General features: G+C 45.5%; 1 protein-coding gene across 1 annotated transcript in view; it reads left to right on the forward strand.

The window, feature by feature from the left end:
- Dhrs7c (dehydrogenase/reductase 7C) overlaps positions 1 to 15569 on the forward strand; it is an 18123-nt gene extending 2554 nt beyond the window's left edge. Inside the window, exons 3-7 of the mRNA XM_021213781.2 lie at positions 9515 to 9627; positions 11089 to 11299; positions 12291 to 12383; positions 14449 to 14604; positions 15312 to 15569. Coding sequence (XP_021069440.1) covers positions 9515 to 9627; positions 11089 to 11299; positions 12291 to 12383; positions 14449 to 14604; positions 15312 to 15520 — 782 coding nt within the window. The 3' untranslated portion in view covers positions 15521 to 15569. The remainder of the gene's footprint in view (positions 1 to 9514; positions 9628 to 11088; positions 11300 to 12290; positions 12384 to 14448; positions 14605 to 15311) is intronic.
- Positions 15570 to 17803: the final 2234 nt, after the last annotated feature.

The raw sequence follows: 17803 nt of genomic DNA on the forward strand, positions 1-17803 counted from the left end.
GAGAAGGAGAAGGAGAAGGAGAAGGAGAAGGAGAAGGAGAAGGAGAAGGAGAAGGAGAAGGAGAAGGAGAAGGAGAAGGAGAAGGAAGGAGAAGGAGAAGAAGGAGAAGGAGAAGGAAGAAGAAGAAGAAAAGTTAAGAACCACTGGTCTAGAGGAAGGGCCTAACTGGCAGAAGAAAGTCATGAGGTACAAGCGTGTAGAGGTTATAGCTTCTAGACTCACCTCCCCCACACTTGACCACACCTTCCCCACAGCTTTTTGTCCCCTCCCACTTCCATCACCACAGACCCAGCTGTTGTCCCGTGCCTTCTTGGTCCAAATGGATCCTCCCAAGGCTGGACTGAAATAAACCTTTATTCCCATAAATTGCTCCTGACGGGATTTGTTCACAATAATGATAAACTCACCAGTATGTTTAATGACCAGCATTTGGAAGCCATTTAATCAGGGAAAGCACCCAATAAAGTATGTTTGCGAATATTGGTTTAATTGATTTCCACTTTGGTTCCAATTTGGTCAGAGAAGGAACTGGGCACGATTCAGTTCACTGGCTGTGGTCTATTATGCAGTCTGTTCCTAGGGGTGGGAGGCAGGGGTCGGGGGGGGGCAGAGGAGTGGGAAAGAATGTGGCCATTGCTGTGGTTGGGTATAGTCCTACAAATATTAGTTGCACCTTGTCATTGAAGATGTTGTTCAGATCCTCTGTCCTTGTAATGCACTGTTACTACATGGAGCCACTGTTCTCCCTTTGGTGAGAGTATTTATTTCAAAAGTCTCATTTATTACTTTTTTAAGATCATTGGGTTATAGTCACATGGAAGTCAGGACCCCAGGAAATGCCCCATGGGGTGTCAAGGTTCTAATCACTGTTCTCTTTTACTGCCACTCACTGACGGCCTGTGCCTCCCACCTTCCCCAACCCTGTCCCCAGAAATGCAAAGCAGAAAGGAATAAAGTCCAAGTATTTAGAAGTAACATGAGAAGCGGGGTGTGTGTGACTTTAAATAAATGCCTGCTGTCCGTGTGGTGCTGATGACAGCAACCCCAGGCACCAACTGCTCCACTTCAGCTTCAAGACAAGAAGAAAGGGCACAGAATGGCTTCCACATGGCCCATATTGTGCCCAGGTACCCTAAAGCCGGAATTAACCCTGCTGGTAGAACCACTAAGGTGGTGGTTCTCAACCTGTGGGTCGAGACCTCTTGGCTCAGAGATTTACATTATGATTCACGTGGTAGCCAAAATTACAGTTATGAAGTAGCAATGAAAATAATTTTATGGTGGGTGGGGGGAGTCACCACAGCCTGAGGAACGGAATTAAAGGGTCTCAGCATTAGGAAGGTTGAGAACCATGGCACATTCCAGACATCTAGCCCTCACCCCAAACCATCACCAGTCAATCAAGTCAAACACCGTGTTACCTTGTACCCACTGGGTCTGCAACAAAAGTAACCATCAAAATATCTAACACAGGGCTTGGCCTTCAGGGAGAGCGGACTGGATACTATTGCTGCCTGTGTTCCCACAGCTCCTAAGACTCTTTAACACTGCTGAATCAGGACCATACCCAACAGCTTCTCAGAGCCCCCACCACAAGGCTTCCTCAGGACAGGACCTCTGGAATCAGAAATCACTTCACATGCCTTGGCATCTTAGAACTGAGGAAATACGTAAGGGCGTGCCCAAGTGGTGCCCAAATTGTGTTTATTAGTTGAGAAAGACACAGCCAGGGTTGAAATGCTTGACAGGAGGTAAATATTGAGCTGAGCTGATAACAAAACTAAAGCTGGATGTGATCACCAGTAACTCTATTAGGAGGAGGCAGGAGGGTCAGGAACTCAAGGTCACCCTCGGCTACATAGTGGGCTTTTTTGAGACCAGCCTGGGCTACCTGAGATATTGTGTCCAATCAATCAATCAATCAATCAATCAATGGATAGGAGTGTGGAGACGCTACCACAAAAGGCCCAGCCAGATGGATTTGGTTTATTGTGACAGAGAGGACAAGGGAGAAGAGCCAAGGTCACATCATCACCTAGGAGGAAGCAGAGACAAGGAATGAAGGTACTCTAGTGGCTTCCCCCATTTCTTCACTGCAAGCCTCTGGCCCATGGGGTGCTGCCACCCACGTTGCTAGTGACGGTCATCTTCAGCCATCCCTCTCATGAACACCCGTAGAAACACACCTAGAGATGTGCCTTGGTCTCCTAGATAATTCCAAAGTTAGTCGAACTGACAAGAAGATTAACCATCCACCCCATGATCTCAGCACTCAGGAGACTAAAGCAAGAGGATCGCTCAGTTGGGGTTCAGCCTGGGCTAAGCAGCAAGACTCAGACCTAAAATTGACCAAAACCAAAATGAGAATAAAAATAAGAATTTCAAAGTGGGCCTGTTGGCGTTGATCTGTAAGCCCGGCTACTCCGGAGGCTGATGCAGGAGGGCTGCAAGTTCAAGATCCGCCTGGACAAGTTGTGAGACCTTGCGGATACATCCCACTATTAGAGAGTGGATGAGCAGTGAGGCCCAGCCTGTTCCCCTCTCAGCAGTGCGGATTGGCCAAATGCAGCCTCGTGTGGAGAATGACATCCCCGGACCTGGACATCAGACTTCTTGAGTCGCATCTTCATTCCTCCCACCCCACAGCAGAGATGGGAATTGTGGGAAACTCTTCAAACTCTTTGAACCCCCTTGCGCTGATGTGAGAAATGTGGCCATCACAGCTGTCTCACCCCTCCAGCCACTCACAGCCACAGCTGGGCCTTCTCCCTCCAAACCAAGTGACAAAAATTCCACAGTTGTCAAGACCGTAATTATGAAAAATGAGTGAATTTTTAAGTAATAAAACATAAAACACACATAGAACTGCTTCACCGAGAAGCATCCTGGGCGGATGTTTGGCTTCGTTTCCTCTCTGCTCCTTGGTGAGGCTGACCGCTCAGTCACTGCTGTGGAAGGGGACCAAGAGTACAGTGGAACAGTTCAATCCTGTTCAATTCAGTCCAAAGGGGAAACTGGGGGAGGGTAGGGGCGCAAAGAAGAGGCCAGGCTGTCTTCTGGCTTTCTGATTAGAGACATTATACACAATCCTTCTGTGTGGCAAGTCCCCAATAGGCCTGATTCATAACCGATGTGCCCATTTTCCTTGTTTTCTTTCCACACCCCCATTCTCCGTGGCCTGAGCTTTCTATCACATCTGATCTTTCTAGGGAAAAAGAAGCAGAAAGGAGAACATAGAGGAGAACAAGAGGCATGCCTACCTGAGGGACACCTTATGAGATGGCTCTAAGCTACGTGGACAGGGCACGTGGCTGGTGGTATAGTTCAGGGAGAATGTACTTGCTTAGCACATAGGTCTCTGGTTTCAACTCCGGCATTGGGGAAAGGTAGGCATCTAGGTGTTTTCTTTCTATTATGGCACCTTTATGTCCCTCAGAGGCTTCCGTTGAAGCCTCCAGCTGCACCTCTGGAAAGTGGGGCATGTAGACCTCTCCCATGGCGTTACTTCCCTTGAGCCCTGGTTTGGTGGTTGGCAACACCATAGAGACCCTTCTGGTCTGGGTTCCCACATGCAGTGAACTCTTACCAAGCCACTCAAAGGACCCCTACATGCCTTTTCTCCTGGAGATGATGGGAGGAAGTGTATCCCAACCCTGGCACATGAGCAAAAACTCATACTGTCCTCTCCTGAGAAACCTGCATCCCAAACCCCCCTCTTCCTTCCCCTCCTCCTCCTCCCCCTCTCTCTCCTCCTTTTTAATCTATTGCGTCTTATTTTAGGACAAATGGAATGACTTCATAAAGCAGTTATTTCCTTTGGAAGCATGCATCTTGGACTAGCAACTAACTCTGAGATTTTATACCTATTTTATCTTAGTGCCTCTGAATTTACCAACTTAATGCCCTAGTAACGGTGTATACACACAGTACTCCCTTGCTTTAAACACAAACATACATATTCAAACAGTAGCTCTGATTCAGCACAATTTTAAAATAAGATTTATTTATATGTATTCACGAGGGAGGGGTGTGCCTGCACGTGAGTACAGATATCCAAGGAGGTCAGAATAGGGTATCAGATCTCCTAAAGCTGGAGGTTCAGGCACTTACTTATAAGCCACCCCCAGAATGGGTTCTGGGAACTGAAGCTTACGCCCACTGTAGTAAGTACCACTGAGCCTCTCTCCAGCCCCTGACAACTGTTTCTAAAACTCTGATGTTTTAAACATACTTTAATGTGAATTTTACACAAGCAGATTCATTAATGTGAAATCAGTTTTTTTATTATATATTTTATTTATTTACATTTCAAATGTTATCCCCACTCCTGGTTCCCCTCCACAACCCCCCTATCCCATCCTCCTCCCCCTGTTTCTATGAGGGTACTTCCCCAACCACCCATGTACTTCCTCCTCAACCTCCCTAGCATTCCCCTACACTGGGGCATCGAGCCTTCACAGAACCAAGGGCGTCCCCTCCCACTGATGCCAGATAAGGCCACCCTCTGCTACATATGCACCCAGAGCCATGGGTCCCTCCATGTGTACTCTTTGGTTGGTGGTTTAGTCCCTGGGAGCTCGGTGGGGAGGGGGGGGGTGTTTTAACGGCTTGAAAATAGTTGTTCTTGATGTACTATAACTTAACCAACCTCCTATTATATAGGACATTTGCAATTATTTCCAGGGTCTTACTGTTGGCCACGATACTGGGATAAGCAATCCTACAGCTGTGTCTACACAGACATTCTTAATGATTGCTTTAGGAGAAATATCCGTAAATGAAGTTGCTAAATCAAAGCCCTTCTAAGGATACAGTCAACATTTTCTTCCACAAACCTATAGCAATTGATGCAGATACTAGAGTGAATGTGAGCTAAGCCTACTGCTCACACCTTGCTAAGACTAAGACCAGTTTTGTCCTTTGTCATCTGATGGATCAAAATTAGTGTGTGGCTTAAATTGCATCGCTTTACCATGTCATGAGTATTGATTCTTAATCTTCTGTTCATTAACTGCATTTTTTTTCCAGTTGGTCCTTCTTATTTGTAAAGTCCTTTGCATAGCAAATAAATTAGCTCTTTGTTGACATATAAATTATAAGTACTTTTTATGTCTTTTATGTAAAAAAAAAGAAGAATTAAAAATCTATAAATTAATTCTGATACAATTTGTTTCTTTGAGACATGGTCTAAAGATCTCCCCCAATAAGAGAACAGATTCACCTCTCTAGCTCTTTTGTGATTCTCTTTTTACATCTAACTGCTTAGTATATTATAAAATGATGCAACTAGCTTTTCCCTCCCAAGTAGGCATTCAAATACTATTTTGTAAAGATTCATTTTATTTTAATTATGTGTATGTGGGAGGGGGTATGTGCAAATGAGTGCAATGCCCTTGGAGGCCAGCAGAGGGCATGAGATCCTCTGGAGCTGGACTTACAGGTGAGCTGGCTGACACAGGTATTTGAGAACTCAGGTCCTCTGCAAGAGCAGTGTTATCTTTTAACTGAGCCACCTCACCAACCGAGCCCTGCTCTCAAATATTTTTTAAGTAACATATTCTTTTCTCACCCATTTAATAAATGAACTTGATCATACTAGAAGTGAATTCTCATAATTCTTATCAATCGCTCTTACTTATGCTGGAACTATTAACATTTTGCTTTAGCTTTGGCAGTTTTATATTTTATTTTAGTAACTAACATTTTTCAAGCTAATTGTCTTAGTTAGGACTTTTATTGTTATGAAGAGACACCATGACCAAGACAACTCTTATAAAGACAAACATTTCATTGGAAATGGCTTACAGTTTCAGAGGTTCAGTCCATTATCATCATAGCAGGAAGCGTGCAGGCCAACATGGTACTGGAGAAGGAGACAAGACTTCTGCATCTTGAGTCAAAGGCAACCAGGAGAGACTGGCTTCCAGGGAGCTAGGAGGAGGGTCTCAAACCGCATCCCCACAATGACACACTTCCTCCAAATAGGCCACACGTCCTAATAGTGCCACTTCATATCTCCATAATAATCTTCAGTTTTCTTCACATTTCTGATTAAAGTGTGCAAGTCATTCCATATAGACTTCAGAACACTCTGTCACTTTCTAAGACCTACTGGGGTCTTCATTTCCTATATCAAATTGACACAGGGAATAAGTGATATCTTTTAAAATTTTTGTCGCTAACATTCATCCCAGATGTCTCCTTTCTTTTCTATTTTTATCCTCAATTTTTAATGCTGTACATGGGGAGGTGCACACGTGAGTATAGGTGCCTCAGGCAGTCTGAAGGAGGGAGTCAGATCCCCTGTGGCTGGAATTTCAGGTGGTTGGGAGCCACCTGACATGGGTGATGGGAATCACACTTGGGTTCAAACATAGGTCCTTTGCAAGAGCAATTATGTGCCCTTGACCATTGAGCCATCTCTTCAGCCCCAACTTCCTTTCTTAATACAACATCTAAACTGAGAGAGACCACTTCTCCCTGAAGACCTAAAAATTCATAGTGACATTGGTGTGCAGTAGGTTCTTGGTTCAGATTTCCCTCAGTGAAGAGCTACTGCTCTTTCTCACTCCCTCGGTTATTCTCAGTGCACCTGTTTTTAGCTTTTTTTTTTTTTTTTTTTTGCAGTGCTGGGATCAACCTCTGGTCTTCCCACGTAGTAACTAGGAAAATGCTCTGTCATTGAGCCACACTCCTGGCCAGTGCACCTGTTTTTGTTCCCATTGAGATCCAAGGACAGTGCAATCTCCCTTTCTTCCCCAGCAACCCTTTGACCTTCATGCCTGCTTGTCCTTGCATCATCAGGCATCCCGGTTTTCTCCAGTACCACAAAGCCCCTGTCCATGATGCCCACGTAGGAAACCCCAGTATCTGTCCTGTCCACCTGGCCACCTCCTCTCTGCCTGAATCAAACTGCTGAGTCTACAGGAGCAAATTCCCACAACTGCAAGGTCACTGAGAGCTGCCGTGCTTAAGATAGAAGAGCTCAAAAGAAGTTAATGAAGTGATTCCTAAAGATATTCTGCTGTACTCAAAGACCAGTGCCTAGCCCAGTAGGTGTCATCCAGCAACTGATGGGAGCAGATGCAGACACCCACAGCCAAACACTAGGCAGCTCCAGGGAACCCTTCAAAAGAAGGGGAAGAAGGATTATGGGAGCCAGAGGAGTGAAGGACACCATGAGAACATGGCCCAATCAGCTAAGCAGTGCACATAGGGTTCACAGAGACTGAAGCAATAAACACAGTCCTTGAATGGGTCTTGAACTAGGTCTTCTACATATACCCTGTGGTTGTATAACTTGGTGTTGTTGTGGGACTCCTAACAGTGGGAGCGGAGGGTGTCTCTGACTCACTTGCCATCACGCAGGACCCTTCTCCTCCTCCTGGGTTGCCTCATTCAGCCTTGATATGAAGGTTCTTCCTGGTCTTACTGTAACTTGTTGAGCCATGTTTGACTGATATTCCCAGGAGGCCTGTTCTTTTATTTTTATTTTTTAATTTTTTTAAGGTAATTGGAGGAGTGGATATGGTAGAAAGAGGAGGTAGGAGGAGAGACTGAAAGGAGTGGGGGGAGGGGAAACTGTTTATCAGGATGTAATGTATAAGAGAATGATTAAAACAAACAAACAAACAAAAAAATACACAGCCTCTGGTGAATACCCATTTTACTGGGCTGTCTTTCTAAGTGTCTGCAATCAGCCGAGGTCCACAACTTCCTGGAACAAAGTGAGACAACACTAGATGCTACACTCCAGCAAGTGCTTTCAGAGCCTCTGTCAGAGCTAGTGCCTGGTGCACTCCTCTAAGTTCATCCATCCTTCTGGTACTGGGAATGTTGGCTGCTAAGTCTCTGGGACTTACCCTGTGCCAGTGAGTGCCACCTTATGGAGCAGTTCTGCCATCTAGGCACTCCCCTGAGAGGACAATGCACGCAGCTGATGGCTGAAAGTGTGCAAAGGCTGCTCCTCTCACACAGGTGAGACAGCTCTACCGTGGTTTAGACTCCATACCAGCTGCTGCTTCGGAAGACTCAGCCCAGGGGAGACCCTCCCCTGGATGACCACAGCAAGGATTAGCTGAGCAAATGCATGGACGTCTTTCTCAGTCATCCCTAGAACAAGTAAACTGTCTGAACATAGCAGCTTTTACTGCTTTAAAGTATCAAGATATTTTTACATGTGAACGTCCTGTATCTACCAGGTGTTGCCCGAGAGACAGCTCAGGAGATAAAGGTGCTTGCCACCAAGTCTGGTGACCTAAGTTCTATCCCTGAGATCCATGCTGTGGAAGAAGATAATAGTCTCCCTCAGGTTGTTCTCTGACCTCCACATATGTACCTTGGCATGCACATGACAATACATACAAACTTATATACAAAATAAAAAAAAATAAATGTTTTTTAAAAAATCAAGGAAAGGCCTATATCAAATTAAGAATTAGTTCAGAGTGGAGCATAAAACAACATCACCTATTTTTTCTTTTTTGTTTATTTTTGCAATTGTAATTGCATTACATTTCTCCCTCTACTCACTCTAAACCCTCTCATATGTCCCTCCCACTCTCTTTCGAATTCATGGTCTCTCCTTTCATTAATTGTTATTTTAAGCATATGTGTATTTTGTATATTCATGTATATAAATATAAACCTTTTGAGACTGGAGAGATGGCTCAGCAGTTAAGAGCACTGACTACTCTTCCAGAGGTCCTGAGTTCAATTCCCAGCAACTACATGGTGGCTCACAACCATCTGTAATGGGATCCAATGCCCTCTTCTCACACACACACACACACACACACACACACACTATATATATACATATATATATATATATATATATATATATATATATATATGTATATATATATCGCCTTTTGAGTTCATATAATGTTACTGGTATGTATGTTTTTAGCGATGGCCCTTTGGCACTGGGCAACCTATGAGCGTGTTCTTCCCTGAAGAAAGTCACCTCTCCTGCTCCTAGCTTGACTTAGTTGCTTGCAGTTCTTTGTATAGAGGGGTCTTGTAAGCAAAGACCCTTGACTAGGGTCGCTATCCACAGAGGAAAGATGGAGGGCTGGGTAGTACTTGAACTAACATGATAGCTCTTACCAATACCTATAGGCTGAGGTGTTCCTAAGACTGTGGTCTCAAAGGCTAGTGACAGAAATTTTCCTCATCAGAACTACCCAGCAAAGCAGACTTGTTGCTCCCTGCTGTGAGCTTCCCTCCATAGAAGCCACCAAGCTGAGGCTAGAAACACAGCACACAACCAAGCCATCCTAGCCTAGGCTACAGCTCAGGGCTGGAGCCCTCGAGTAACACAAGCAAGGTTGAGGTTCAATCCTCAGCACCCCTAAAACATCTAGCCTGAGGAGGGGATCAAATGAAAGGACTCCTCTAGGAGGAGAAGTTCATGGTGATAGATGTGACATCGGGAGTCCCTAAGACAGGAACTTCCCTCTACAGCTCCACTCACAAGGGACACCCTGTCTCCCTTCTCTCTCCTCCACAGAGTGTGCTCGGGTGTTCCATGCAGGTGGGGCAAGGCTGGTGCTGTGTGGAAAGAACTGGGAGGGGCTGGAGAGCCTCTATGCTGCCTTGACCAGTGTGGCTGACCCCAGCAAGGTAAGACTCTCCCCAGACAGCCTGAGGAATCTCTGGATACCCTAAGCCTCGTCATTGTTAGGGACAGTTTCTGGGAAATGTGACCGTGGCTTTGGAGAAATCAGAGGTGATAGCAGTGACCCTGACAGAGGCCTGTTTGCCCAACAAAAGGCTTGGCTTTGATCACTCGTCAGGGTGAAACTTGGGCACTGATCCCCCAAGTCTGTGTGAGTCAGACTTATAAATAACACAGAGAGCGGTGTCCCAGCAGTGGGCTGTGACTGTAAGTGCAGCTCACACTAAGACAAACAACACAAGGCATAGTTGCAAGGGAGAAATGAAGGAAGCCCCCCTCCTAAGCCATCCAGGTTAGAGGCGTGGCCTGCAGCGCTCTTCGGATTTAAATCGGAAAAAAAAAAAAAAAATTCCTTACTCCTGAGATTGAAGTTGGTGTTTGCAAACAGCACAAAAGAATTCAGAGCCAACCCTGGCCCGTGAGGAGACCACACAGAATACTACATGGCGCTTTTCTTGGGATGTTATTAGGTTTGGGGTAAAAACCAAGTTGTGTGGGGAATGCTGGCTTCAAGTCCAGCTTGTCTCAGTTTCTTTACTGCTGGACTTTTCAGAGCCTTTGATAGGCTAGTGTGTATTTCCCCCCAAAGAACTTAGAGATCGGTGAATATTTCCCAAACATATGTGACCCACAATGGGAACCTTCTCTTCAAGGGAGTATATCAGAACTAGCATTTGCCACAAGTTGCCTTGACTCCAGGGTACTACCAAGCCTTGCCCCCATCCTTACTTCTAAACCAGTTTTTTGTTTATTTGTTTGTTTGTTTGTTTGTTTCAAGGCCCTGGCTGTCCTGGAACTCACTTTGTAGACCAGGCTGGCCTCGAACTCAGAAATCTGCCTGCCTCGGCCTCCTGAGTGCTGGGATTAAAGGTGTGCGCCACAACGCCCGGCCTACTGAGGACAGCACGTGTCCAGAGCTGACTACAGCTCCCAGCACATAATAGATGCTTCAGAAGCGCTCTATGGAATACACGATTTTGATCCAAAACAAGGGATGCCTGCCAACGGCGGTGCTGAATTTTCTTGTGTCTTATAAAACAAATTGGGAAGCAATTTCCAAAAGAAACCAGTAGTACTCAGTTACGATGCCAGTACTGCAATCAGTTCATAGTCTCCAAAGGGTCACCTAGTTGTCAAGAATGGTTTTATGAGCTGAGGTGTCCTGGCTACAAGTTCAAACAACTGTATATTCACCCTTAATTGCTGCCCTGGTCTCTAAAACAAGACTCTCCAGCCATCTCCTTCAACCCAGGGTTGTTTTACATCTTCCCCTTTGTCTTGGTTTGTTTTCCTACTTATTCTATGACTTGGAATTCTCAGCAGGGTAGCTGTTTGATTAAGGTTCCCCCCAACATCTCCAGGGAGGTGATCCCAAACAGGTCTTGACTCTCTCCTTGCTCCAACAGACATTCACCCCCAAGCTGGTCCTCCTGGATCTCTCAGACATTAGCTGTGTTCAAGATGTGGCCAAAGAGGTCCTGGACTGCTACGGCTGTGTGGACATCCTCATCAACAATGCCAGTGTGAAAGTGAAGGGGCCTGCCCACAAGATTTCCCTGGAGCTTGATAAAAAGATCATGGATGCCAACTACTTCGGACCCATCACTTTCACCAAAGGTCCTGTGAGTCTCATTTTTCCTCCGGGTCTGTGAACCACCAGATTCTACAGGAAGACCTGAGCTGCCACCAGGTGGCCATCTGGTTCTGGACAGACCCAAGAAAGCTCTTAATTCAAGTACTGAAAGCTTTCAGGTCCCCACTGTAAATGTTGGTCACAAAGGGAAGTGTCTTTACTAATATATTCTCACTTCATTATGAAACTCTGCTCTTCACCCACACTCTGCCCAATACTTTTCTCTTTGTACCAAGTCCACAGCTCCCTGGTCGGTCTGTCTCTCTGGACCACTGACTTCAGCTTTTGCCTTAGAGCTGTTCTTCTGTAAGCATGATATCAGCCAAAGGTTCTGTCTTCAGAAATTAAGAAGGGGCTGAGAGACAGATAAAGTGCTGGTCCTCTGAAAGCAAGAGGGCCAGATTCCCAGCACCATGTAAAAGCTGGGTATGGTGGCACATGACTGTAAGCTCAGCTCTAGGGCAGTGGGCAGATCAGAGGATCCCAAGAGCTTGCTGGCTAGCCAGTCTAGTGGAAATGGCAAGATTCGGGCTCAATGATGGATCAGACCCTGACTCAAACAATAAAAAGTCAAAGAAGACACCTGAAGTCAACCTCTGGCCTCCATCGTGAATGCACAAGTGAACACACACAGGTACACACACACACACACACACACACAGAGAGAGAGAGAGAGAGAGAGAGAGAGAGAGAGAGAGAGAGAGAGAGCTTACCTACTATTAAACTCTGTATCACTTATCAAGTACAGTGCTGGATCATTTTAAACTACCCAGCAATGTGCCAGCCAACTGGTCTCTCTTGGAAACACTGTATCAAATGACTTCCTGAGACCCCCCTCTGTCTCTGTCCCTTGCAGTCTAATAGGTGATAACGAGGTGGCAGAACCAGGGGTAACAGTGGGGGGGGTCGGATGGGGATCTACCTCTATGACCTGCCAGTCTCAGATTTCTCTCTGGGACTCCTTGTATTTTCCAGTTCTGCTTCCCAACATGATCTCCAGGAGAACAGGCCAGATCGTGTTAGTGAACAACATCCAAGCAAAGTTTGGAATCCCATTCCGCACAGCTTGTAAGTCGCTAAGACAAAAAATTTAAAAAGAAAAAGAAAAAAAGGTGTCCTTACTGTATGTTCTGTGTCAGGCAGGCACTGTTAAATCTAGACTATGCCAGGGACCACATGAGGTAAATGGTGTCTCATCTAGCGATGAGATGGGCCTGGTGGGGGTTCTTTCATGTCTTGGTCCCTTAGGAGATTTGGAGATATAATAGACAAAATTCCTCTCCTCCCAAAGTGCAGTGCCACAGGTGGAAAGACATGTGTGGCATCAGCGTAATATTGTAGGTGACATGATAGTCACACTCTTACATACATGTATAGCCCTAGCTCAAATACCTCATCTTCTATGAAGTGGTTCCCAAGACCAGAACTGGGGACAAGAAGGACGCATATCACGAAACAGGAGGATGAGGAACTTCCTCTAAGAAAAAGGGGGAAAAGAAAAGAAGAAGAACCCAGGGGTGGAACTTTGTGTAGTAGCAATGTCACAGCCAAAGAGGTTTATCCAAGACACGCTTATTGCCACCGAGAATCCCAGGAATTGGAAAGCCCCGAAAGGGAGATGCGTATGGAGGAAACTATAGGGGTGTGTTCCCAGAATCTATCAGGTGTCATTGTGGAAACAGTCCCACCTTTTTAATGTCCCTGTTGTGTTTATTTTTCCTGGGAGAGATGAATAGCTACTCACTCTGATAAAGAGCCAAGAATAGACACAAGAAATAGTTCTGCCCAAGTCTAGCTTGATGACCCAAGGTGTTTCATTGGCGCTGGAGATAGGAGATAGATGATGAGTTACCTTATAGGAACATGGAAAACTCACAAGTGGTTACAGCACTGCAGAAATGTCTTCGTCAGACAGGGGTGAGCTTTTTGAACACCTCCCCATTGCAGACCATTACTGGCTCTTATAGATGTTCGTTATTTGTAGCACAATGTTGTAGCATGCATCCACATTTCTTTCAATTGATGGCAAAGTCTGCATTGCTTGAATGTACCACGTTATTTATCCATCCATCTGTTGATAGCTATCTAGTGATTCCACTTTGGAATATGAACATGCATGAATCCTCTGTGAGAACATGGCTTCATTTCTCCCAGGTGCAAACCTAGAAGAGGGGTTATATTTAAATGTTTAAGAAACTCCTGGGCCACTTCCAAAGCAGGCACACCATTTACATTCCCACCAGCATGCCATAAGGGTTCTGATCGATTCTCTACTCACCGACACTTGTGATGGTCCCTCTAGATTGGTCAGCCCTCTTAGTAGTGTGAAGAAGTGCCCTTGCTTTAAACTTCCCTGTGTTCATGAAAGTAGAATTGGGTATTCTGTGAGCCCTGAGGGTGGTCCTACTGCGTGAGCCCTGAGGGTTGTCCTACTGTGAGATCTGAGGGTGATCCTACTGTGAGCTCTGAGGGTGTTTCTACTGAGGCATAGGAGATGGAAGGCCAGGATCTTACTGAGGCATAGGAGACAGGAGGCCAGGATTCTGGTCGATGCTTTTCCACCTTTGACTGTGGAACCTAGTGTCATCACATGAACTCTTAGCTTCTCCTTTCCTCTTCATAGAGTGGACACAATGGCCCCTCTGTCTTTTCTCTCAGTATATAATGGTCTCTCAGCATGCAAGGCACAGTGGTTCTAGCCCCCAACCATCCCCCCTCAGCATGCTATTTGCTTAGTGTACGCTTTCCCACATGCATCCCATCAACTCTGGATTGTGAGAACTCTCTAACATAGCTATGGAGAAGCTGCTGTAGTGTCCTGTCTAGGGAATGAGGATAAGAAGAAAGTCTGCATGTGTTTAGTAGACATACAATTATTTTTCAGAGTATTTCAGTCCATAGTTGAGGAACCTATGCGTCTTGAGGGAGACAGCAAGTCACACAACAGGGGCAGAGATCCAGTGAGATAGTGGATGAATTAGATGTAACAGCCTAACCCAGGGAGTTTGCCGGTCCCTTTCAGCTCTGAGCTGAGAGGAAGATGCAAGTCTACCCTCTCTTGTCTACAGTGCAGCCTCGGGGAAGCAGGGAGGCATCCCTTCCTGTACACATCTCTGGCTGGTCTTTTTTCCAGATGCAGCCTCTAAGCATGCCGTCATGGGCTTCTTTGACTGCCTCCGAGCCGAGGTTGAGGAATACGATGTTGTGGTCAGCACCGTGAGCCCCACTTTCATCCGCTCCTACCGTGCTTATCCTGAGCAAAGAAACTGGGAGACATCCATTTGTAAATGTAAGTGTTCAGAGGAGAACCCCGAGTGTGGGGCTGAAGAAACTAAATCTTTAGGTCTGCAGTAACATGTAGACAGCATCCCAAAGCTGCAGCCAGAAGACCTTGGCAGGGCTGAGCTAGATACTCAACCCTGCTCAGCACCTTTTCCCACATTTAACCACCAGCACATGGTCTTTAAGAACCACACTGCTCCCTTTCTGAAGAGGCAGCTCCAAATGGAGGCTAAGCTTCCCCAGCCAGTATCTCAGCTCAGAGGCAAGCCCTTCATAGCGCCAGCCCCATTTCCCCTTTAGAAAACTGAGATGAAGGTTATAGCCCACAGAGAAGGCTAATTATTCTAGAATAATGAATGAGGCTGCTCCTTACCCAAAGCTTGAGGTCTGCATTAAGATGACAAAATAACTGGGCTAGAGGACAGAGCAAGGAATGCCAGCAGTCCTGGTCAAGCGCAGCTTCGCCAGCACAAATGACAGGCCTTCCTTTGCTTCCTTATTGCCCTACCCCATGCCCATCCCCATCACTGTGAAGGTACCAAGGAGTAAAGGAGACAGCAGACCAAGCAGCAACAGTTGGAGGGTGAAGTGCCATCCCCAGGGTTGAGACCAGAAGTTGGCAGAATGTTGGTACACCATGACGCTAAATATGCATGCAAGTGTCTTTGTAGCCAGGGGATTTGAACACCATGGCCGCCTGGCTTGTGTTTCCAGTCTTCTGCAGGAAGCTGGCCTATGGCGTGCATCCTGCGGAGGTGGCTGAGGAAGTGATGCGCTCAGTACGGAGGAAGAAGCAAGAGGTGTTCATGGCCAACCCGGTCCCCAAGGCTGCCGTGTTCATCCGCACCTTCTTCCCTGAGTTCTTCTTCGCTGTGGTGGCCTGTGGGGTGAAGGAGAAGCTCAATGTCCCTGAAGAGGGATAACCTTGTGGCCAAAGGGGTCCCCAAAGGGGAATAAAGGCTTTCCTAGAGAGTGCTGGCTCATCTGTCCTCTCCCTCCAGTGAGATCCCTTTTAAGTCACAGGCCCTAACCCACTAGATCTCCTGCTCTGACCCTCCCACTGAGGGTGGAGGAGCCACCCCAGAGTTGAGGGGCAGGGGTGGGGGGCGGGAGGGAGTGGGAACTCACTTCCAGAAGCTTCTCTGCGTTGTTGGATGACAAGTGATCAAAAGTGTAAAAGCCATAATACATCAAGCCCTCACATTATCTAAGCATGCCATGGCCTCTGGTCTGCCCAGAAAAGCCTCCAACAGCCAGAGAGCACTGTACAAACTTTAGGGCTACATTTCCCAGTCTAACTTCCTATAAGATGGAAATAACCTTTGAACTGTACCAACCAATATAGCAGGCACCAGTCATGTGTTAGAAATTGAATTTTAAATTTTATTTAATCAAGAATAGTTTAAACATTAATATTATTTAAGCACGATATTATAGAAACTGTCATATACTGATTATTATTGTCAATCATGTTAACATTTTATATGTTACATAAAGGTATCATATAACACATAAATATATAAAGCTAAATATATGCCCATAATAATGACTAATGTTAATATAATTATCAATGTTAATATTTAATATTATATGTCAAATAATATATAAATTATCTGATATAATATTACTATATATACACATTACACACACATATATATATATATATATTGTGAACACATATGTAATAATGTACATAATGCTAATTATAATGTACTTCTTATTAAGATTAACTAACAACACCCTTCATTGGAAGCACAGTTCAGCCTTCCCCAGTTGGAATGCACAAACGGCCAGTTTCTTAGATCCTCTGTGGCTGCTAAGATCCTCAATCTTAGGCATCTGACATTCCAGAATTTTTCAAAACAACGCTCCTTCTAAAGTATCACCCTCGCTTAGCTTATAGAGATGGCAAATGATTCTTAGACTCTTGGGAAATATGGGCACATGTTTTTGTACTAATATTTATAGTACATATATAAACATTATAATGTTTATAGATAAAAGACCACGATGCTACATTCCCAAACCTGTCACTTACAAAATTAGCATATAGACATCTGTATACATACATGTATGCTAATTCTCACCTAAAAGTCAAATCAAGGGCTAAGGAGATGGCTCAGTGACTAAGAGCACCGGCTGTTCTTCCAGAGGACTGGAGTTCAATTCCCAACACCCACAACCATCCACAACTCCAGTTCCAGGGGACCCAATGAACTCTTCTGTCTTCTACACGCACCAGAAAGTATACATACATGTACACAGGCAAAACATTCTGTACTGGCTGGTTTTGTGTGTCAACTTGACACAGGCTGGAGTTATCATAGAGAAAGGAGCTTCAGTTGAGGGAAATGCCTCCATGAGATCCAGCTGTGGGGCATTTTCTCAATTAGTGATCAAGGGAGGAGGGCCCCTTGTGGGTGGTACCATCTCTGGGCTGGTAGTCTTGGGTTCTATAAGAAAGCAAGCTGAGCAAGCCAGGGGANAGTAAGCCAGTAAGTAACATCCCTCCATGGCCTCTGCATCAGCTCCTGCTTCCTGACCTGCTTGAGTTCCAGTCCTGACTTCCTTGGTGATGAACAACAGTATGGAAGTGTAAGATGAATAAACCCTTTCCTCCCCAACTTGCTTCTTGGTCATGATGTTTTGTCCAGGAATAGAAGCCCTGATTAAGACACACTCATACACAGAAAATAAAATAAATCTTTTAAAGGGTAAAAAATGTGGGATAGAGAGAGAGAGTTCTGTGGTCAAGAGTGCTTACCACTCTCGAAAAGGATTTGACTCCCAGGACCCATGGTGGGCAGCTCACAAGAGCCTGTAACTCCAGCTCCACAGGATCTGACTCCTCTGGCCTCTGCAGGCACCTGTGCTCACATACACATACCAACATGCAGACATGAATAGCCACATAATAAAATAAAATTAAAATAGGTCTTTAAAAAACAATAAGCTGTCTAACCTTTTGTGATCACCCAGGAGTCCCAAAACATGGGATGGTTAAGTCCTCCAGCCAGAGGAGGGATAATGTGGGGTTCGAATTTAGGAAGGTATCAGCAAGTTAACTTTATTTTGGTGGGTTTGATTGTCAAAGTCACTGTGGGAGGTTGGGGGGAGGCCACAGCAGTGGCAGTCAGAACATGAGTGTGGCAGCATAGGGGCAGGAAGTATCAGAGCCAGAGCTGGAGCCGGAGCCGGAGCTGGAG

Source organism: Mus pahari, chromosome 14, assembly GCF_900095145.1.
Source record: "Mus pahari chromosome 14, PAHARI_EIJ_v1.1, whole genome shotgun sequence".
NCBI lineage: Eukaryota > Metazoa > Chordata > Mammalia > Rodentia > Muridae > Mus > Mus pahari.